We start from the raw sequence: 24,280 nt of genomic DNA on the forward strand, positions 1-24,280 counted from the left end.
TGGGGCGATTTGGCCCCGCCTCCAGGCGCGTCAGAGTATAATCGCTATATGCAGATTCGCGGATCAAGAATGATTCACGCCCACTTCTGTTCCGTCCTATCAGCGAGCGTGGGGCGATTTGGCCCCGCCTCCAGGCGCGTCAGAGTATAATCGCTATATGCAGATTCGCGGATCAAGAATGATTCACGCCCACTTCTGTTCCGTCCTATCAGCGAGCGTGGGGCGATTTGGCCCCGCCTCCAGGCGCGTCGGAGTATATTCGCTATATGCAGATTCGTGGATCAAGAATGATTCACGCCCACTTTTCCTCCGTCCAATGGGCGAGCGTGGCTCCGCCCCCGAGCCGTTCCTGATCCAAAAATCTGCATATGATTTCTCCTGTCGGACGATAAAGCACCGAGCGTGGAGCGAATCGAGGCAGTTGGGAAGAGTTGAAGAGTTGAGCAGTTGGGAAGAGTTGAAGAGTTGAGGCAGTTGGACGGAGTTGGGCAGTTGGGAAGAGTTGAGCAGTTGGGAAGAGTTGAAGAGTTGAGAAGAGGAAAGAGTTGGAGAGTTGTGGTGGCGGCGAAAGCAGTCGAGAGAGTGTCTGTCGGGGTCCGGAGAGGCTGGAGAAGCCAAGAATCTTTGTGGAGGTCTGCGCTCGTGTCAGAGTCGGGGAGCTGCGGAGAGGAGAGGCTGGTAACGCGACCGAGGTCGCAGTGGAGTCGCTCGTCGCGGTACCCAAGCCAGTCAGATATCCTCATTCCCCCGAGCATCAACAACCCCCTCCTGTTTCCCCCCACGCTGAGATAGTGTGAGAAGGGGGCCCCGTTCCCACCCCATTCCAGGCAGTGCCAGCGAGGCCCGCGGAGTCGGGGCGCCGCCGCCATTTTGCGGCTCATCACCAGACGGGTAGGCTCGATGCGGTCTCGGCCGCAGGCCCGTCTGCCCCCTCATCGTTGAGGTTGACCCCTTCCTTTTTCTTTTGCTTTGAGTATATGTGTTGTCGGCGCAGTCTGTGAAGTAAAACTGTATAAGTGTTGCCGTGTGCTCGGTAGTCGGTTGTAGATCTGCATTGTGTCTCTTTTGTTACATTTGCTTTTTGTGCAGAATTGTCGTGTTACTTTTACATTTGCTTTTGGTGCATAATTGTATATGTGTGCTTTCCGTTTGCCGCGGAATAAATGTGCTTTATGTTGAACTGTTTTTCCCGTTTCGCTTCGTCTTTTCTTTTATTGAATCTCCATCTTACTTCACGTAAAGGGTTGGTCGTGGGCTAAATACGCCCTATAATTAATCGAACCGTCGAGGTTGACGATAACACCGCTCGGTTATCCCGATAGTACGGAAGGGGTCGCTTAAAGTGGCCCGTGTCCGAAGTCGACCTGCGGCGAGGTGCGATCGCCCGGTCTACCCTCCGTGTGGGTACTTAGGTAGGCCGAATTTGGCGAGCAACCCTATCCCACGCGGGGGGCCGATTGGCACGATCGTGGTGAGGCCGAAAGGCCCACCCGTGACTAGTTCCCGGCGTTAGTCCGAGAGGGTCACGACGGGATTGTCCGTCCGGTGGGCGACATGCCGCGATTCGAGTTACGTGGCTGCTCGCACGCCGGCGGGCGCGAATCCGCAACAATATTAACAACCAAAGGTCTGGGTCTTTTTGGAAAAATACACACACACACTAAATCGAAATTCCTAACTTGATGAGGCAGCAGAGCACAGATCTAGTCCCATCACAGCGCTTCTCTGCCCTGCTGATCAGCAGTCAGATTTGCAGCCAGGAACATGAAATTCAACAAAAGAAGCACGCTGGCAAAACGATGACGTCATGTACATAAATTACACCAACACGTCACCTCCAAATGAGGAGACATCTGCATGGTCCTCAAGCCTTTGCAGACTGAGACTAAAGCCGATGGTCACAAATAGATGAAAGCAGAGATGTCGATCTCGATTTCGCCCTTGTGGCCTCACATTTTGAAGCGATTCAGTTTTATTAATGAGCCGAATATGGTCACAAATAAACGATTTGCAGTAAGTTGGCCTGATATATGTATACATATTTACGATTGTAGGGGTCGATGGAAGAATCTAATAGGGAATATAGCATTGTGTAGAGTTGCGAGTAGGAGGCATCGCGATGTGAGCAAGTAGGGAACCTGTGAGCTCAAGTGTTACGTGTCACCACAGGAGGGGTGGTGTGGTGTAATTAGCCTCGAGAGTAAGAATAAGTTCCCCAGTATGTGAATGCCCTCTGATTTTTCCCGATGTTTTAATATTAAAAGATCGGCAATAAAGGTGGAGAGCGCGTCCCTGAAACCACAACAAACAGGCAGAAAGCCCCACCTTCAAAGGTTGACAACAAGCGAAGTTACGCCCCGAGGAACGATTGATGGGTGTGACGTCAGAAGCTAGCCAAGCAGGAAAATCCCCACCTTCCCAGGTTTTGTGCGAGCAGGCCATGCCCCTGAGGCGGAGGATATACATATATATATATATATATATATTTGCATGATCGAAGTCAAAGGAAGGAGGTTGTGCATTTGAAGAGGAAGGAGTTGTCGTCTTGCACATTTTGGGAGAGCCATGATCAGTGGGCTGGACATTTTGAGAGGCATCAGACTCATTTGGCTCGTGCATTTTGTGGAGAGCCATGATCAGAGTGGAGGCATGAGGAACATTGTTTGGAGAAGCGAGAGCGGAGGTGGAGCGAACGCCGAGGACGACACAAACACCTTAGATGATGGGACAACTTACCACCTTCCATCATGTTTTCCTTGGCACCAGGATTAGTGGTAACCTTACAGCCAAAGCCAATCTCATGGGCACGGAGTGCAGTTGGCGCTGAAAGGAAGAAAGACAATGGAGTTTGTCGTTACTTTTCAGTGATTTTGTCAACATTTAATGCATTTCAAAATGTTTTCTTTTACATTAATTATTTGGTCCCTTTTCTTGGCAAAACAAATGGCATTTTCACAAGACACCATCAAGCTGAATTTGATAAGGCTAAGAACCCATGTGCACATTTTAATGACGTCATCCCATTGTCATTCACCGGGGAAGAGAAACAAAACGTGCTCAGATGGAGTCGAGTCAATGTGGATCATGTCTTTCATTTGCTGGAACACCAATCGAGAATCAACAAAGCCAATTGTTGAAACAACAGAACGACTCATCAAAATCTATGGAGACATGATAATCTTTGTTTCTTGATTACTTGACCAAAATTTACCACATAAGGCCAAAAAAAAAAAAAAAAAAATGTTGCATTGGCGTAACGGGTCACTGAAAAATAGGGTAGGTCGGTCGGGATCTTTTTATTTTATTTTATTTTTTTCCTAATAAATCCCTCCCAAAATCTCCCCCGGCTCGAGTACCACCCTTTTTGTCGGCGGGTTCTGTCCGAAACACTTCCGGGTTTTTGCGATCGTGATCGCAATCAACAAGATACTTGAAAACGATAGCAAAACAACAAAAATAGCAATAAAATAGGGTCGGCAAAATTTTTCGATAGCAAAAAAACAAAAAAAAAAAAACGTAGGGTCGGCGGAATTTTTAGGGTCGGGCGGGTTACGCCAATGCAACATTTTTTTTTTTGGCCTAAGCTGATGCGTAAGATCAAAAAAAAATAATAATAAAAAAAATGCTGATTTTTACTGAAACAAAAAGGGAAAAGACATCATTGTGGAAGAAATATGACAATTGCGTGTGCTTCTTGTTTCTATTGCTTTTACTTCCCCCTGCTGTGGATAAAGCAAAATATCTTGTATTTTCTTATTTCAGAAAATTTTGGGCAAGTGCAGCAATCAATTTCAGCTTTTAAGTTGGCCATCACAAACTTTCATCTTCACGGCAAGATGATTACAAACATATACACACACACAATACAAACCTTTAAAATAGGTTAAAATGCCAAAGTTCCAAAAAAAATGGATTAAAAACAAATGAGTGTGAGCATGGCCAGAACTGTAATGTCACTTCAACTTGATACAAGAGCGAAGTCGATGGTGCGCCAGTGCAAATCCTCATGCTTCCCACCAAAAAACAAAGTTGAAAGATGGCAAAAGGTTCCAATAGAAAAGACCCAATATCAAATTTTGAATTTAAACGTTTTTCCCGTTTTGACCCGTGACCTCGTCCACACCTCATGGGACATGAAGGGGGTCAAATTAAAAAAAAAATTGACATATTTCATGCTTCCCTGAATGTTGAATGCATATAAAAAAATTCAATTATGATGTGTTGAAAAATGTGCCCGTAATAGCATTTTTTGATATTTCATTTTCAAATAGATTATTATTGCCGTAGTGCGTCAGGGTGGTGTTCAGGTGTCGTCCACCAGATGGCGGTCTCCTTGGGTTAACCTGAGGCGGTCCCTTCGAGCGGATGCCTCGAATGTCCTATCCCGAAGAGAGGATGATCACCTGTCTTTGTTATCATCTGAGCTCAAGCGTTTGGACATCAATCGGTATTGCAGCACTCAAAGGTTTGGGGTCCGGAGAGCATCGATATAATGGCGAGTGGTTACACCAACTATTGGTCGAGTCGCTATGATGGTTACCATGCCCAAGGAGTTGCTGAAGCTGTGTTCAATACGCTGACTCCAATGATAAGTGAGGTAATGCTGGTCAACGAGCGTATTATGAGACTAAGGATTCATCACTCCTTGGGTGTCATTTCCCTGGTGTCTGTTTATGCTCCGACTGAGGTGAGAGATCTCACCATGGAGGACGCATCCTCTGCCACGCTCGAGTCTGTGGTTGATCAGTGCCCCAGGAGAGATACTCTTCTAGTCTTAGGGGATTTCAATGCATCGGCTGGAACTGATACGGATGGTATGAGACATGTGTTGGTCCCCATGGGTCTGGAACTGTGAACCAGAATAGCAATAAGTTCCTTGACTTTGCAAGAAGTCATGGACTTTGGGTGGCTGATTCATGGTTTCAGCACCCACAGGCTCATCGCTGGACTTGGTATTCCAATGCTGGCCATGTGGCAAAGGAGATTGACCATGTGCTCGTTGATGGTCACTGGAGGATGATCCAGAACTGCAGGGTCAACTGGAGTGCTCAGTTCCTCAATACTGACCATAGGCTTGTGGTTGCAACTCTGAAGTTGCAACTTAAATCCAGGAGAATGGTACCATCCCAGCCTCGGCTGGATGTTGGCAAGCTCAAGGATGAAAGGGTAGCTGAGGAGTTTGCGAACAGGCTGAGTGGGGATTTGGGGGGTCTGGGTGCTTTGGGGGGTCCTGAAGAGTTGTGGAGTGCCTTCAAGACCACCGTCCTTGATGTTGCCGGTGGATGTCTTGGAACTCACCGCAGGGCAAAGAAGAATTTTGTCTTTCAAGGGACACTGGATACTATTGACCAGAGTCGCAGGGCAAGGCTGAATGGCAGAGCTGAGCTGTTCAGGGAGCTGAGGCGTAAAACTGTACGTGCACTGAGGGTGGACAAGGAGGCCTATGTGCGAGGAATCTGTGAGGGGGTAGAGCATCACCTGTGGACAGGTGATTCTCGTCCCGCTTACAGGGGAATTCGCGCATTGCGTTCATCCAAGCCCATCCCTTGAGTCACTGCAGTTAGAGCAGAGAGTGGTAGGCTCTTGACAGAGGAGTCTGAAGTGAAGGCCGGCTGGGCCGGTTACTTTGAGCGGTTGTACCAGGCTGATCCAACAACTGTTGAGTCGGATGTCAGGGGTGATACGATCCCTATTGCTGACCCTCCAATCACCTGTGATCCACCTTCATTTGTAGAAACACGCTGAGGTGAACTGGTTGAAATGGGGTAAAGCTCCTGGGATCTGTGGCATCCATGCTGAACTTCTCAAGGATGGTGGAAATGCTGTACTCAAGGATGGCATGCAGTTCTGTGCTCTGCCTGGAACACAGGCATCATCCCAACTGACTGGAAGAGAGGCTTTGTTGTCCCTCTCTGGAAAGGGAAGGGTGACGCCAAGACTGCAACAACAACCGAGGGGTGACTCTGCTCTCAGTGCTGGCAAAGTCTTTGAGAAGAAAGCAAATACCGATTTTGGTGGCAACCATACCTCCCTTCATAAATCACCTCAAACAATGATTTTTTTTCAAAAGCATGACCAAACTCTGGTGCATCAAGGATGATGAAGGTCATGGTCAGGTTTCATCTCTCCCAACAATGGATGGATATCCTCAATGCCAGACATGAAATCAGAGCCATCTCCCAAAAATATATCGCATGCTTTTGACATGGTCTGGCACCCTGCCCTGCTCACCAAACTCTCTTCGTGTGGTATCCATGGCCATCTCCACTCATGGCTCGCAGATTTCCTCTCCTGTCACAGCCAACGTGTGGCCCTAAATTGAGTTCTCTCATCCCCTCTTCCTGTCCAGGCTGGAATTCCTCAAGGTCACGTTCTGGGACCTGTTATTTTTCTGGTTTTCATCAATGATCTCTCTGACTCTGGAAAATCCTCTTTATCTTTTTGCTGACGACTCCAGCCTCTGCTGTGCCATCTGTCATCCCTCAGATCGGCAAGTAGCAGCTTCTTCATTCTGCAGATCTGCATAAAAATCACAAGCTGGTCCAACAAGGGGAACGTGTCTTTCAACCCCAACAAATCTCACTCTCACTATGTCTTCCCCCATCGACTTTCTCAACAATCCTCTGGAAGAAGTCTTTTCATTCAAGCTTCTGGGTCTCACTATCTGCCATTATCTTTCCTGAAAAAGTCACATTTCCAACCTGGCCTCCAAAGCCAGTCGCCAAATGCAAATAGTCGCATCCTCCATCGCGCAAAGTCCTTCCTCAGCCCACCTGAGCTCCTGACCACATACAAAGCTTTCATCCGCAGCCTGATGGAGTATTGCTCTCACCTCTGGGCTGGTGCTCCTGCCTCCCACTGTGGAAACCAAGGCATTTAGGATCATTGGTATCTCCAGCGATGAGGCTGAGTCTTTGGGCATCTCACTCTCTCACCGCAGGCAGGTCGGTGGTCTTTCTATCTTCCACAGCCTCCTCTCCAGTCTCACCCCCCCACCCCCCCGCTCCATCTGCGATTAGTCTCCACCATATTTCCGCAGGGCGCTCAAGGTCCGCCAGCAACCCCCTTCTGGTAAAACTACCAAAATCACGAATCACTGCTCATCTTCACTCTTTCATTCCTCTTTTTTCCCACCTTTGGAATAAACTTCCTCACTCCATTCTTTCCCATTCTTCCCTCAAGGCTTTCAAAACAGTTGTTCACCATCACCTCTTGTCTTCCCCCATTCAAAACCTCGATATTTTCAACCCGCGTTAATCCACCCAAAACTCACTTCCTTCAAATTCCCTGCATACCTTCTTGAAAGTCCCTGTAATGTCCATCTTGTACAACCCATGTTCCCTGCCCCATCCCTCTCCCTTCCACAGATCTCCAAATGTCTCTGTTCCCCACTGTTTTTTCCATCCCTTTCCCACCCCTCGTTGTACATAATGTGTGTTAGCTCTTTTATGAGCCTCGACAACGGAAACAAACAAACAAAAAAAACCACAAAAAGATTATTTATTAATTTTTTTTAAATTGTGACCGTTTCAGAAGAAAGCAAATACCTATTTTGGGGGGCAACCCCCCCCCCCTGCGTAGACCCCATACACCCAGATTTTTTTTTAATGTCGTGAACATACTTTAGTACATCACAGGTAAGGTGGTGAAGGTTGTGGGCAAGTTTCATCGGAACCATGTGTGTAGTTTTGGAGAATAAAGCAAATACATATTTTGCAGGGTCATACCCCCGTAGACCCCCTCAGACCCTAATTTTTTTTTAATGTCATGAACAAACTTTAATACATTCTGGATGATGAAGGTTGTGGTCAAGTTTCATCAAAATTGTATGTGTAGTTTCAGAGAATAAGTTGCAAGTGTTTGTGGACGGATGGATGACGTGCCATTCCAGAAGCAACCCAGAACGATATTCCAGGTGAGCTAAAATAATCAGTAATGATGTTTTACCAATGATGATAATTTGACATATTATCCCTGCGGTTGTGGCTTCAATCACTAATCCGTGCACGAATTAATTAGCAAGAAGCACGCACAAGTTTCGTTCTCATTGCGTTCAACCAAATTGAGAATTATAACCATCCCCGATCCATCAATCGGCATGGTGCACTCAAATTCAAGCTTCCACGCTCAGGCCATCTTGAAGTGGGCTTCGAGCAAGGTATTATGTACACATTTAGGACATGGGGGACCAAAAAAATGAAAGTCATTGTATGATTAAGTTTTGCATATCATTTGTTAGCCAACATCATGGGGATTCAGGATCTATTTGGGCAGAGCTTAATTCTTCCTCTTTCTATTGCTCTGACCAAACTAACATCTTAGGATTAAAAGTGCAGATTTCTTTAAAACGTTATGTACTTCCTGACGACCTTTGATGTTCTGTATACTGAACACAAACTGGCCTTTGGTATTGATTTTTTATATCATAGGGCCATCTTGGTAAACTTATTCTATGGTTATAAAATCAAGCTTAGAGCTAGCAGTAATTTTGTAGCAGCTTGGTAAATGCAATTTGTTACGTACTTCCTAACATTTTTGATAGCCTGCGTTTGGATTAAAAAAAACATGCTTTGTAAGCAACTATATCCATAGGACCCATAGCAAAGTATCCATTTTCTGAAAGCACAGACACTTGGGCATTATATAATATTAAGATTGTTTATCTTATTAAAACTGGGTTCAATTTCTAAGCTTTCTCCTCATTTTGGACCACAGTATACACAATACCATGCGACAAGCCAGTGTTAATCCTGACACCACGGGTTTGAGTCTGGGAGGGCTCAGCTGGTTGTTCGTTACAACATATATACATCATACATGTCAAAAGGGGAGAAAATGTGCAAGGAATGGGAGGCAGTGGAGGAAAATTCTACCATTCTTGCATATGTAAAATGCAGGGATTTTTTGTCCCATGTTCAGAACCAATGACAAAAACCCATCGCTTAAGCAGAACGAATGATATGAAGGATTAGCAGCAGGCAATGAAGAGATTATTTATCAGTCACCAAAAGGAGCTCACTCAGCTATGTAAACGAAGGAGCTAAGAGAATGGTTCATCTCTGTTGCTGTAAGAATATTTATTCCAATCTCTAACTCCACGTGGTTGCTCCCAGAATTTAAAGCATTGTCAAAGGAAAAACTGGGATCAGAAATTTTACCAGCACAGATGGCAGCAATGAGACCTTTCCTCTCATCTTGGGACTTGAGCAAAGTCTTCACTGCAGACGACTGCAAATAAAATCAAAAAGTCAAACATTAATAGAGATCGTCACAATAAAAGGGCAACATGCAATCGAATAAACATGGAGCGTTCATTGGACAGAACTGTTTCAGACCAAATGTCCTCTTTAGCATACAAAACGGTGGATCTAATGTGCAAACTTGTTGCTGAACCAACAAGGATGATGATGATGATGATGATGATGAGAAAACAGACCACAAAAAGAAGAAGAAAAAAAACCCCTTGACTCGTGAAGAAAGCAAAACCAGAAGACATCAAGGTATAAACATAAACATGGGGGCGGATACCTTGTATACGATACCCGAGTCAATACCTGGTAGCATCTGGATAATATAACCAGGGAACCACTGGTGGGCATGGATAACCCACAAAATATGTGACGAAGAAGAAAGTAAATACCTATGGAATTTTTTCCTGTTTTTTTTAAATGCCGTGAACAAACTTTGGCACATCACGGGTGATAAAGGTTGTGGTCAAGTTTCATCAGAAGTGTGTCTGGAGTTTGTGAGAAGTAAGCAAATGCATATTTGGGGTGGGGTGGGGGCGGGGGGGCAACCCAACCCCAAGACGACTCCCCTGGACCCCAATTTTTTTTAATGGTGTGAACAATCTTTGGTACATCATGAGTGATGAAGTTTCATCGGAAATGCGTGTGTAGTTTCTGAAATTAAAGTAAATACCTGTTTTGGGGGCAACTCCAGTAGACCCCCTTTGGCCCGATATTTTTTTCATGCCATAAACAAACTTTGCTACATACACGGTGATGAACGTTGTGGTAAAGTTTCATCAAAATTGTATGTGTGTCTTCAGACAAGAAGTTACAAGTATTCATGGACAGACAGACAGACAGAATGCACCATCCCATATGCTCCCCAGAACTACGTTCCAGGTGAGATGAAAAGGAAATAAGAATGCAAGTAAAGGCAAAAAGAGAAATAAGAAGGAAAACAATTTAAATTAAAACTGCAAGCAGTGATGCAGGGGCCCAAGCATCCCTTGTCCAATACGAGACAATTGCAAACCACGTGACCGATGATGTCATCGTTAACAGCATGTACATTCCCCCAGGGGTACTCGATCATATGTGCCAAGTTTCACATCAATCGGTTGAATGCTTCTGAAGAAGGTTTTAAAAAGGTGTTCACCTTAATCCAACATGGTGGTCAAACCATGCAACTGATGACTTCATCATAAAAAAAAAATTTGCAGCATGGGTAGTCGATCATAATCTGACAAGAATTAATTTGATCACATTTGCATTTTTGTAGAAGAGTTTTTATCTCTTATATGAGCCTCGACATTGTATATATAAAAAAAAAAAATTTTAAATCACAAGGTGGTTCTCATGATGATTGGAAAATCGAAATTCAGAAAAAAAAAACAAACATTAGTTCCCATTTGTCCCGACATTGTATAGAGTTTCAACTAAATTGGAGCAGCAGTTCTGGAGAAATAGCTTTTTTTTTAAGATTGTAAACATAAACATGGGGAAAGTACTCCAACATGGTGTCACCAATGACATCACCAATTTTGTTTAATTTGTCATTGCCAGACCATGTGACCAATCAAAACAAAATTTAATATTAAAGTTCTTATTGTGGTGTCGACATTTAAAAAAAAAAAAAATTTTTAAAAAAAGGTTTCGTGTTTATCGAACAAAAATTTTTTTTTTTTACCACAACGTGGCTGGAAAACCCTTCACCAATGACGTCATCTTATACATTTTTTGCAGCATGGGTACTCCTGCATAATCTGACAAGAACCGAATCGATAGCATTTGCAGTTTCAGAGCAGAAGATTTTTGAAGTGTTTGCTTAAATCCAAGCTGGTTGCCGTGGTGATTGCAAAAATCAAAACTCGGAAAGAATATGCACCAGTTCCCATCCACCCTGACATTCGCGTGAAGTTTCGACTTAATCGGAGTCGCAGTGCCGACGCTACAGCTTCCACAATGATAATAATAATAATAATAATAATAATAATAATAATAATAATAATAATAAAAATACCAATAACAATAGGAGACAAAGCATTTGTATGCTTTGTCTCCAAATAACGAGAGCGAAGTTGAAAGATGGCAGAAAGTTCCACCAGGAATGACAATATCAAATTCCGAGTTAAAAAGATCTTCTATTTTGATCCCTGTGACCCCAAGTCCCCACCACCTGTGGGGCATGAACCTGGGGTCAACTCAAAAAAAAAAAATCATTACATACTTCATGAATCCCAAAATGTTTATTGCATATACAATGTTTCATTAAAAATATTTTTTTAACGTGCCTGTAATTGCATTTTTGACCCTGCCCCTGGGCCCCAGGGGGGGGGGGGGGTGGGGCCGAAAATGACACTGCTCTCACACCCTCTTGCCAATGTGGTGATCACAACTACAAAGGTTGATCAATTTCTGCACAACCATTGAGGAGATAGTGAGACAGACAGACAGATGGATCAGATTACAATAACTCCCACCCATCATTCTTCTTTTTTTTTTTTTTCAAAAAAGCATGGGGATAACAAACACCCTTTTACAATTCTCAAACATCATTTGTATTCAAGAGTGGATTAACAAGTTACTGGGACATTAAAGGATTACTACTTCTTTCTCCCAAAATCCACACGGCCTGTAGATCTCATGCATATGGTGATTATCAGAAGTTGGACATGGCCACGTTACCTTACCTGTCGCAGTCACAATTGATCGTTTTTCGTGACGTCACTACATCTGGGCCATTCACTGGTAAACCAACATTTTGGAGGAGACGTGAAACGTGTAAAAGAACATATTTAAAAAAAAAAAAAAATGTTCATTGGTGTGTTGTTCTTCAATGTGTGGTGATGACTTCGAAAACCAGTTCAAACCATTTTGTGCTTGACGAATTAAGTCTCGTCTCTGACTCTTCTCTGTAATGGACGTCGAATCATGTCACAATGAAACTATCGATTGCACGACACCATTCCAGGCACAAGCAACCTTGTTAAATAAATAAATAACACGAGTCAATGAAAACAGGAAAACTCCCTCTCGGGAATAGAAATCTCACTTCTCGGAGATTCTGAGCGCCTTCATTTCCTCCAGGCAGGACGACGACATCATAAGGACCCTAGGGAGAACGACATGCACTTAAGACAAGTCAAAATAGCACTCCGGCAAAACTCAATAGTGGTAAGCTATTCATTTGGATCACATTTTGTTCTTCAGATCCAAAAGCACTTGAGTAAAGAGCAATGTCTCTAAGCATTCAGAGCGGGGGGGCGGGGGGGGGGAGGGGGGGATTAATAAACAAACATGAGATTATGAAGTGCACGACCCCAGAGGCACTTCATTTTAAAATCGATGATGAAAGTCAATGTCATGTTTGAACTTTTAATCTACACGGCTCAAGTCGGAGACCTTGTTCTGATAGATAAGCAAAGGCCAACAAAAAATTATCGAATCAGACATTTTGAATAATCGGAGGAAAAATTTTTTTTTTTTTGCATCAGCGAATATCCAGTACAAGACATTGCTGATGTATTTACACAATAATAATTTCTTAATGCAATCAAAATGTATGCTTTGCCCATCATGGATAATGAAAAATGATGCTTGATAAAAGTCATGATATTGTGAGCTGGAAGGCAATGCATCACTTGTACAAATCCCAGATGTAATGTACCTCTGCGGCCGCTTTATCCAGGCTAGTGTCCGGGCAGATCATGACATCTCGACTGCACAGGACAGCGTCCACGCCTGACAATCCAGCCACGGTCACTTTGATCTGTGAAGTGGGACAAATGTGCCATGGCACAAAGCAGCTCACGAGATTGAAAGATATAGACGGTGGCAAATTTGAACGTCGACACAAAGCTAGTCGCGATGGCATCGTGAGAGGAAGAGGAAGAAAAAGAAAACTGATCCGACAGTTAGAAAAGGAAGTAAAAGGTAAAACCACAAAATTTGGTGTGCTCAATGGACAAATACAGAAACAGCCATAAACTCGACAACTGTTTCTTCTTCTTGGGCATTTACTCCAAAAATAAAATAACAACCAATATATATATATATATATATATATATATATATATATATATATATATATATATATATATATATATATATATATATATATATATTGTTGTGGTTACCAAATTCGCAAACCACCATTCAGGTCCCTTAGGTGAGATATCTCGGTAAGTATATGTGTAGTTAGGCCCAAACCCGTTGTCTAGTGGGAATACATGTCATTTATGCGTGCTGCGACTCTTCAGGATAGCCGTTTTTCTTTTACTATCTTTATTTTGGACCAACCGCCATTGTTACCACCACCAACCACAACATCAACCACCCACCGCGGCGCCGCTTCACGTCACACCTCGCAACCGTCGCATCGCCACCGTTCTTGCGCCGCTTGTGGGTACCGGTGTTGGACTCGTGCAGGGCGCGCGCCGAACAGCGTGTACAAAACCACGGATTTTCCACTTCAAAAACGGATCAAAAACGACACACGCCCACTTTTGTTCCGTCCAATCGGTGAGCGAGGGGCGATTTGGCCCCGCCTCCAGGGCGTTGGAGGGCGATCGCTATATGCAAATTTATGGATCAAAATGCATTCACGCCCACTTTTTCTCGGGCCAATGGGGAGCGAGGTGAAAGGTCGAAGGCAGGGGGTCAAAGATGAGAGAGCGAAGCCACGGGGCTTATATAAGCGACCGCGTTCGTCAGTGGAAGAGAGAGTTAAGACTTCGCGGGCGGTGGAGTTGGGAAGAAGAAGCAAGAAGGAGTTGGTCGTCGTCGTGTGCGTTGGAGTCGGAGCGGAGGGGACGGAGCTGTGGAGAGGCGGCGAGGGCAGACGAGGGGGTGCTCGCGTCGTGCAGGGAGCTGCACACCAGGGAGGCCGACGGCGCGACCTGGCCGAGGTGGAGACGCTCGTTGCGGGACTCGAGGCAGAGTGGAAATCCTCTATACCCCGAGCATCAGCAACCCCCTCCTGTTTCCCCCCCGCGCTGAGATAGTGCGACCAAGGGGGCTCCTTTCCCACCCCCTACCAGACTCTGTCCGCGAGGCCCGCGGAGTTGAGGCACCATCGCCGCTCCGCGTCTCATCACCAGACGGGTAGGCCCGACCCGGTCTCGGCCTCAGGCCCGCCTCATCTTTGAGGGTGTTCTTTTCCTTGGTTTTGGGTATGTGTTGTCGGCGCCGTCTGTGAAGTAAAATTGTATAAGTGTTGCCGTGTGCTCGCGTAATCGGTATTAGATCTGCATTGTCGCATTTGCTTTTTGTGTAAATTGCATTGTGTTTTTCTTTTCTATGTGCTTTTGGTGGAATTGAATATGTGTGCTTTCCGTTCATCGCGAATAAATGTGCTTTGTGTTGAACTGTTTCCCGCTTCGCTTCGTCATTTCTTTCATTGAATCCTCATCTTGCTTCACGTAAAGGGTTGGTAGTGGGCTGAATACGCCCGATAATTAATCGAACCGTCGAGGCCGACGATAACACCGCTCGGTTATCCCGATAGTACGGAACGGGTCGCTTAAGTGGCCCGTGTCCGAAGTCGACCTCCGGCGAGGTGCGATCGCCCGGTCTACCCTCCGTGTGGGTACTTAGGTAGGTCGAATTTGGCGAGCAACCCTATCCCACGCGGGGGCTGATTGGCTCGATCGCGGTGAGACCGAAAGGTCCACCCGTGACTGGTTCCCGGCGTTAGTCCGAGAGGGTCACGACTGGATTGTCCGTCCGGTGGGCGACGTGCCGCGATTCGAGTTACGTGGCCGTCGCACGCCGGCGGGCGCGAATCCGTTATATATTATATATTATATATATATATATATATAATATATATATATATATATATATATATTATATATATATATATATATATATATTATATATATATATATATATATTTAAGGATTCAGCGGTGGTGGGGCTCGCACCCGAATCTTGACCCCAGTGTTAAGGATTCGGACGAGTGATGGGGCTCTCACCCGACTCTCGACAGCCAAATGTTGAATATTCGGCGTCACTAAACTAGTGTTCCCACTTATTTTGAGATGTCTTTTTTTAAGGACTTTTTAGGGCTAAAATAACCCCTTTTTAAGGACCACATCCTAGAAATTCCAGGGGTAAATTGAGGTGAGTCACCTTGAAATTAACAAAGATAGTAATAGTAAGTTTACAAAAAATCTATTTTAATATTGAACATACAGAACACAGCAGGAGCTTATTCAGTCGACAAGGCACAACGCACCACACAGCCAATTGGCAAATTCACTTCACAGTTACTGTCGAATCAGCCAGGAGCAGTCACAAGTTTCCAGATGGCAGCACTCTCAATGTTAATGTGTTGTTACGTTAAAATGTTATTGTAGGTGCTGTCACCTGCAAAGTTGCAGCAGCTCCTGACTGCTTCTACACTATAGAACAGTACATTCTGTAAGCTACATGTCGTTGTAATATCCAATTAGGACATAGCAGGCAAGGATTTTGCCTTCTCTTCAATTTCTTTTTCTAGAACTTTGAGTTCACCCCCGTTTTTGCTTGGCAGAGTGCCTGAGAGCATTTGATTTTACCAGAAGACTGTGGCTTGTTTTGCCACCTTTTGCCTCAGCCACGTCTGCATATTTTTCTGACAATGTGGTCAGACCTTATGTGAGTTTCCAACACCTTTCTCTTTTTCAAACCATCCACTTCATCTTCAACCATTTTTTGTTTTCTTTGGATGGCTTCTTGCCCTTTCTTTCTTTTCTCTTCTTCAAGATATTGATGGTATTTATGTCGAGAACTGGATGCTGAGGATAGCAGTTCCTTTGTGATTTCAACTTTGAGCGTTCCACCTACCAGTACAAAATAATCAATGATCTGCCTCAGTGCCACAAGCATGCCTTCACCCAGGTTGTCCTTCTCTATCTGTCTGTTGAGGGAAAAACCCCTCTCAACAGACGCCTGACCATGGGAAACTAGCAACACTTTATGAACTACACCCCACAACTTCTCAAACTTATTGTTTTTACCCACACATTCATAGAGTAACACATCTACCCTGTCATCTTCAATTCACAATTATTCACTCCCTCTTCAGAGGGGAGGAGCCGCCCCCTCCGACCCGCTCTCCCTCACTGGACGGTTTTGGCGCACAAATGCACTCGTTGCCCCCGTGATTGGCCAAAAGGGGTGCCAAGTCCGCTGATTGGACCGGGGGGAGGGGGTGCGTGGCGAGCGTCAGGGCAGACCGCCCCTCACACAGTGGAGGAGTCCCATTGGTCAAAGGACAGCAACCTCGCTCGCATCAGCCCGATTGGGCGAGAGCCGCTGCGAGGTTCTGCCGTGAACTCCGCCCACCGCGGGCGTGATGGCGTCGGGTTAAGGAAGCGAGACGAAGGCGCGTTGTTGTTCAAGATGTCAGATATAAAGATTTAAAGCCTGACTATGAGACAACTTCGCAGCGCATGAACACTTAATTACCCACTAAGCAAGGGACGGGACCCTAACGAGAAACACACACTTACCGATATAACTGTTCTACAAGGACCTGAATGTTTTGGGCTCATGGCTTCCAGATTCGTAACAAGGAGTTTTGAATTATAAGCAGTGGGTACGTTTTCATGCACATAACTCTGGAAATTTTAATTTTGCCAACAGAGCTGTTATCTGCCTATACACCGCCCAAATACAAACACGTTGCATGCTTGGAACAAGACCGCCTGTCGGACAGGTACTCTCTGCCCGTATTATGTTTGAAAGACGATTTGAATTTCTGATTTTGCGCTGCCCAGTTCGTGGAAGGGACCATCACCTTGCAAACTGAAAACGTGCGCGCAGCGCATGCGCAGAAGGCCTCGGACCATTCAAACGTCACGTCCAAAGTCCTGTATTCTGGGGGGGTGGGGAAATCAACCCTAACCCCATTTGGAGGGGGTTCTTCACCAATAAGTGATCATTGAAGACCTTTACGTGGTCGTTTATTCGGATTTACGCAAAAAAAAATTGAGCTAATATCTATCTATAATTCCAGCAATCTGTGTCTGTGACCGCTGTTTCTCGACAACTACTGGTCCGATCTAATTGAAACTTTCCAGGTATATTGCAGGGGACCTGAGGATGTGCCTTTTCAAGGTTTGATATTAATCGGACAAGCGGTTCCCAAGTTACGGCCATTTATTTACCAAACCAATGACAAGACACGTTGTTACGTGGGCGTGGCTGATGGGGGGAAGGGAAGCTCAGTCACGCTCCCCATTTCGGGTTACAACGACGGGCTTCTGGAGAGTGATGACTTCGTGTATTCTAATCATTTCTCGATTTCTTATGCGCATTTATAGATAAACACAATGCCCCAAGTTATGATCGTTTTCAGATTAGACGGTGCATACATTTCGGTAACATCAGAGTGCTGGTATGCTCCGAACCAGGAAGTAATTTTTTTTCTCTTCTCTTTTTGTTTTTCCTTGCGATGACATTGCGAAAAGGCAAATACGTTGGGGCTCATTGAATATTTGGGCATTAAAACGAAATTGCGAATACTCGTAACTGCGAATAATATGCGAACTTCCGGGCCACGCACGTACGGGCACGCGAGAGCGAAGAAACGGCCTGTGTGGTTGTTGTTTGTTGCTCACGGTTTGAATATTCATTTATTTATTTTTATGGGCACGTACTTGTCCATCTATAATTCCAGCAATCTCTGTGTGTTTGCATGTCTATGTGTCTGCGACCGCCGTTTCTCAACAACCATTGGTCCGATCTGATTGAAACTTGCCAGGAATGTTGCTGGGGCCCTGAGGATGTGCCTTTTCAAGGTTTGATATTAATCGGACAAGCGGTTCCCAAGTTACGGCCATTTATTTGCCAAACCGATCACAGGACACGGTGCAATGACGTCACGAATGACGTCACAATTATTCTTCCTCTTTTTTTTGCACCACTGACGTCACAACTCTTTTTCTTCTTCTTCGTTTGATATGACGTCAATTACGTACGGCCACGCACGTACGGACCCGCACGAGTAGTTATAAAAAAATATCACCGCAAAGCGGGCGTAACCCCTCAGCCCCTTGACGCAAACCAATTTCAAGATGGTGGTCATATTGAAAATCACAGCACACCCATTTTTGAAAGGAACCTTCCTCGACTCAATCCCAACACACCCAGAAAAAATGGATTTACTCGGACATGGCGTTCTCCTCGAAATCGACGGAAACCAAAAGTTGACAGACGGACGCCCGGACAACGCCTGTGACGACAATACCCCTTCGCCCAATTCGGGCTGAGGGGTAAAAATGACTGTGAAAAAAAAACTGTGAAAAAAAAAACTGTGAAAAAAAAACTGTGAAGAAAAAACTGTGAAGAAAAAACTGTGAAGAAAAAAATGAAAAAAAAACTGTGAAAAGTAAAAAGGTCATTGATACTATCCTAAGCGAATTACTTACATAACCTTGATCAGTGGGATGCATGTAAAAGCAATAGCCCAGATTAGGAGGGTGAGAGTATATTTAGCATCTCCAAAACAAATATATAAAGCGAGAAACCCCCGCAATGAAACCCCAACAGCTCGCTGCACCCAGGCTCAGCAACATACCCCCGCTCGACGGAGAACGTCGGTTGGGATGACCGTTTCCATCTCCTCAGCTCCTTTAGCCAGGATAACGAGAGCACGTTTTGCTGCCATCGCCGTCAACGCCGCCGCTGTGAAGTGAGAACCACCGCCAATCGCTGAGACCCCCACCGCACTCTTTTAAAAAGGCGTCTAAAAAAAAAAAAATAATAAAAAAATAAAAAAAAGAGGGGTGAGAGACCAGCTGAGCAAAACGATCCTGTGGCTATACATGGTTTAATAAAAAAAATCCTACATGCTTCATAAACGGTGGAAAGAAATCCAGGAAACAGATCAAATCGAAAATAAAAAACATTACAATGAAAAACTGCATGACTAAACCATTTAGAATGTAAATTTGAAATTACCACTGGGATTTCGACGACTCAATCCGATGTAATAATATTCCTGAGAGGTCTCTGGCCAATTTTGGAGGAAGAAGAAGTGTAGGAAAAGAAGAAGTGCATTAAAAGATGATTGCATTCAGCAAAATATGTCGTCATCATCATTATTTTCCATCATTATCATATAATATGGAAGTAAAGGCAGTCCTGCAGATCTTCCGATCTGCCACAAGCCATTCTTTGTAAGCCACTGATATCGATATTAACTTGGGAAAAAGCTCCACCGTCTGGTTGGTTGAGTGATTGTGAAGCCGAGCGGCGGCCATATTGTGACACCCAGGAAGTGACGCGTGCTCTCGGATGGTTGAGCGATTGTGAAGCCGAGCGGCGGCCATATTGTGACACCCAGAAAGTGACGCGTGCTCTCGGATGGTTGAGCGATTGTGAAGCCGAGCGGCGGCCATATTGTGACACCCAGGAAGTGACGCGGTACTCTTGGATGGTTGAGCGATTGTGAAGCCGAGCGGCGGCCATATTGTGGCACCCAGGAGATGACGTCATACTTCATTAAAACATGTGCCTTGACGTCATGCTTAGTTGACGCGAAATATACTATGTTATTAACATCACAATTATATTTCTACAAAACAGCGAGTAATCCCGGAACAGACCCACTTTGTGTTACGTTGTTTGCAGTACATTGACGATCAATTAATGGACACATTTGTCTTGATGATAAATTGTTTAATTTGTTCAGTGAAAATTCAAAAATGCCAGACAGTTGAAAGAACACAATTGGTGGTACCAACATTTCTTTAGTTTTTTTTGAAATGATACGTCAGGTAAAACTCCCTTGAAGCATATTTAAACAAGCTCAAATGAGCTAAGACTCTCGTCCTCTTAATGATGACGTCATAAAAGCGAATATGACGTCATTGTGATGAATCAGGTTTGCGATAAATTATCTGTGCTAATGCTCGGCTTGATTCCCGCAAACAAAATTCAAACAGCTTGCCTAGTTTCGGAGATAATGGTATAGGCGATTTCCATTTGCAGCGATATTATGACGTCAACTTTTTTTTCTAGGAAGAATTTCCAAAATCGGAGATGGTTACTGCCTGCGCGTGGGCTTTCTGCATATACATGGCAAGTTTCACGAAGATCCGATGAAAACTCTGGGTTGTGAAACAAAAAATGTCAAAAAATAGGAATGACGTCATAAAAATTCATATGACGTCATTGTGATGCATCATCTGTGCGGTAATTCATCTCTGCTAACGCCCCGTTCGATTCCCGCAAATATAATTCAAAAAGCTTGCCGAGTTTCGGAGATAATTTTTTCGGCGATTTCCATAAGCGGAGATATTTTGACGTCATAACTTTTTTTCTAGGAGGAATTTTCAAAATCGGAGATCGTTACTGTCTGCGCAGAGTATTTTTACATATATATGCCAAGTTTCAGGAAGTTTCGATGAAAACTGTAGGCTGTGAAACAAAAAAGTCCACAAGAACAACAACGTGAGTAAGACTTAGAGATCCTCCACGAGGATCTAAAAATACATTGTCCACAACTTGCTGAATCGTTTCAGCAGAAATGTGGCTTATTTCATCTCCGATGTTGTTTTGCAGGTCAGTTAATGTTCTTGGAATTGTCCCATAGAACCTGGACTTTAAAATTGCCCCACAAAAAAAAATCTGGCGATGGAAGGTCAGTGGGATGGCCATGGAATGTCCCCAAATCCTGAAACAACATGGTTTGGAAATGTCCCTTGCAACAGTTGCCTCCTTGTTTGATTGCTCCTATGGAAAGTTGCCCCATCCTGTTGAAAGAAAACGTCATTGAAGTTTGGGTTAATTGCGGCGACGTAATTCAAGAATGAAAAATTACATCAGCATGTCATGGCACTGATCACCATTCACGGTCACAGTTCCCCCCCCGTCCATTTTCAACCGAATACGGGCCTATTATCCAAGACTAGAGAGGCTACCCGGTGCTTCTCGCCTGGGTGAGCTTTTCCTGGGGGTGCTCGTGGGACGTGCTGGACTTTGAAAACCGATGGAGTTATGGACCTCGTGGCAGAGATGTTGACAAGTCATTTGAGTCAAGTCTCGAGTCTTTGACGACATGTTGCAAGTGAAGTCTCAAATCTTCGTAGTATTACTTCAACTTGTGTAAAGTCCTACATTTACTTGTAAACCTAGTGGGGGAGAAACTATCATGGAATTGGTTGACTAAAAAGTGATTTAAATAACTCATTTTTTAGCTTGGGGTTGACTCAACGGTTAGGGTGGCTGATTTTAGATCTTAGGGTCTTGAGTTCAAGCTCCTGTCAGGCCATTGAAGTAACACCAGATGGGTTAACTCAGCCTGTCATTCAACCTTCTGAGGTTGGGAAATGATTACCAGTGTGCTGGTAACAGGGGGGCATTGTATCAGTGGCACAGCTGCACCCTCAGGAAATTATGCAGCCAAGCAGCCACAGACTGCATACGACTTAATAAATAAATAAATAAATAAACAAGCCGGTAGGCGACATGGCTGCTCACTCGAGATGGAAAGCTGGCCGACGCGACTAGCCGATGTTCATGTACATGCAATCAATCAATTTAGCACAATAAATATGATTATCACAGCCCTCTTAGTTTACGCCCAGAAACCCGCCTTGTGAAATTTCAGGCATGTTTCCAAAGAGACTCTAACAAATGGCAGCCCTGGTATTTCCTTTTATCCATTCGCTAAAGATTTAATTATTTTTATATGAAGCTGTAAGACATTCTCCTTGGGCACATAAAAAAACAGGTCCCTCGGAGGTCCAGTTTCGGAGGTATTGATTTTTTTGTACAGTCCACAATTAGTGTACGATGTACGATAAAGTATTTTAGCTGTTGCTTAGCAACGGAGGTGTGCATAGCAACCATTCATTTTTGTGTACATGCTCGCCACATTGTACACATTTCACCCAAGTTTCATCAAAATCAGACTCTTTCTCTTAGACATATTCGCAATTAACCGTTTCTGAAATGTTCGACATGTACTCGCCCAAAACCTATCTCCTCCTACAAATATTTTTTGTTCGGGCTGCAAGTTGGCATGAAGGGAGCTCGATAGATTGCGCACAGAACTCTTAGCTTCGATTTTTCAATTTTATTTTTTATTTTTTTCCCCATTTTTTGACCACATTAAAGGGCCATTGCTATGCCGTTACTAGGGCCCGGGGTCCCATATTCGAAAGCACATGATTCCCAGAAATATTGGTCCTACCTACCAAATTTCATTGGAATCGGTTGAGTGGTTTAGCCCCTTGGCTTGACCAAATTTTTGCGGACAGACAGACAGATGGAAATGTCCAGAATAAGGATGCTCTAAGAGCAGCCAACAAATAAAACCTCAAATTTTTATTTGCGAACTTTATGCAGTGGACATTTTTCTTGCTTTGTTCTCAGCAAAAATTAATTTATGTTAAATTTACTTCTCATGTCTTGTGTCCCTACTTGAACATATGAGACTAGTCAGTGACCTCAGGTTATCGTTTAAATGGTTTACACATAGAGCCAAAGCATTCAATGTGGACCAGGAAAGGAGATTTTAATAATCTACTTGTATATTTATTATGTATGTTAAAATGAAACGAATTACTTACTTTTTATTGAACTTAAATTGTCGTTTTTTAAGCTTCCGTACTTTTTACGGTTTCCTTTTTAAAGTTAAAAGTCATGATATGATTTACAATTATTGATGAAGTTTAAATAATCCAACTCAACTAAAATATTTCAAAAATCAGAATTTTTTTTTTAATTTGTTTGGGATGTGCATGGGGTTACCAGCCAGAGGTCAGGTTTCCCCTGGCAAAAATGTTCATAGTTTGCCTTTGAACAAGGAAAAAAAAGACATAAAATGTCATAGCCCCCATTGTTTTAGTATTTTTTCTGTGTGCGATTAAAGGGCTCGCCCATATTTATTTACAACTAACCTGGCCACCAGTCTACCAGTCGCCATTTTTTATCAGATCGCAAAATAAAGCAAGCTGCAAGTGTGTGCCATCATGTACTGTGCCTGTGCTAAGTTTGAACAAAATCGGACCATGCATTGAGAAAATGGTTGGGGACATGTTTAAGTAACAAAATGGCCACCAGTTGGCTGTCTTGGATCTGAGCTCAAAAAAAAATTGAGATGCATATCTAAGCCATCATTCCTTATCTCTGTGCCAAGTTTGAACAAGATCGGCAAATGCATGTCTGAGAAATGGTTGAGGATGTGTTCAACATTGGGGGGTTTTTTTCAAATAAAATGTTTGCCAGTCGACCAATTTGGACCTAATCTCGAACCCCCCCCCCCCACCAAGGACTCTACCAAACCAAATTTTTGGTTCCTTTTATGGTCCTATTACACATTTGAGATGTGAACAAAAAAAAATTCCCGGCACTTTGGCGATATTCAAGATGGCGTCTAAAATGGCCATCAAAATGGGTAAAATCATAGAATAGGGTATATACCATCTCAAAAATGAGGCAAATTGGAAAAAATAATCATTGGTATTTGGTTCCTGATCATTAGTTACTAGTTTATGATAATTGGCCTTTGTTGCCATTTTATAAAATCCAAGGTGGTGTCTAAAATGGCCGCAAAAATATGAAAAATCATCGAAAATTATATATATAACAGCCAAAAACTGTGACAAAATTGTAAATTATTCATTGGAATAATGTGTTTCTCATCATTATTAACTAATACCTTGTGATTGAATTTTGTTACAATGCTTGAATTCCAAGATGGCATCCAAAATGGCCACCACAATAGGCAAAATCATATAAAATTGTGTATAACAGCCTGAAACTAAGAATAATATGCAGTAAATTAATATTTGGATTCATTGTAATATATGTTCCTGATTATTAGAAACTAATAGGCCTATGTGGTGATTTATGTTTTGTTGCCTTCCATAAAATCCAAGATGGAGTTCAAAATGGTTTTTAAAATGGTAAAATCATCATAAATATCAAATGTCAGCTTCAAATAATTAATCATTCATGTAATAATAATGGAGGGACAGAACCATGGAATATTCGTCTTGTAATTCTTATCAAGGATGTTTATTATTGTTATCGTACTTGGAATTGAAGATGGC

At 43.6% G+C, this 24,280-nt stretch overlaps 1 protein-coding gene across 2 annotated transcripts in view; it reads right to left on the reverse strand.

The window, feature by feature from the left end:
- Positions 1-18,963, reverse strand: part of PARK7 (Parkinsonism associated deglycase) — a 38,299-nt gene extending 19,336 nt beyond the window's left edge. The window contains exons 1-5 of one of the 2 annotated variants that reach the window (XM_085876176.1): positions 18,796-18,963; positions 12,898-12,999; positions 12,283-12,342; positions 9,159-9,228; positions 2,737-2,823 (exon numbers count right to left, since the gene is read on the reverse strand). In XM_085876176.1, coding sequence (XP_085732302.1) covers positions 2,737-2,823; positions 9,159-9,228; positions 12,283-12,342; positions 12,898-12,999; positions 18,796-18,885 — 409 coding nt within the window. In that variant the 5' untranslated portion in view covers positions 18,886-18,963. The remainder of the gene's footprint in view (positions 1-2,736; positions 2,824-9,158; positions 9,229-12,282; positions 12,343-12,897; positions 13,000-18,795) is intronic. The other variant, XM_085876177.1, reaches the window with a different exon arrangement.
- Positions 18,964-24,280: the final 5,317 nt, after the last annotated feature.

Source organism: Eptatretus burgeri, chromosome 4 (genome assembly GCF_056783735.1).
Source record: "Eptatretus burgeri isolate ZD-2024b chromosome 4, Ebu_testis_v1, whole genome shotgun sequence".
NCBI classification, from domain to species: domain Eukaryota; kingdom Metazoa; phylum Chordata; class Myxini; order Myxiniformes; family Myxinidae; genus Eptatretus; species Eptatretus burgeri.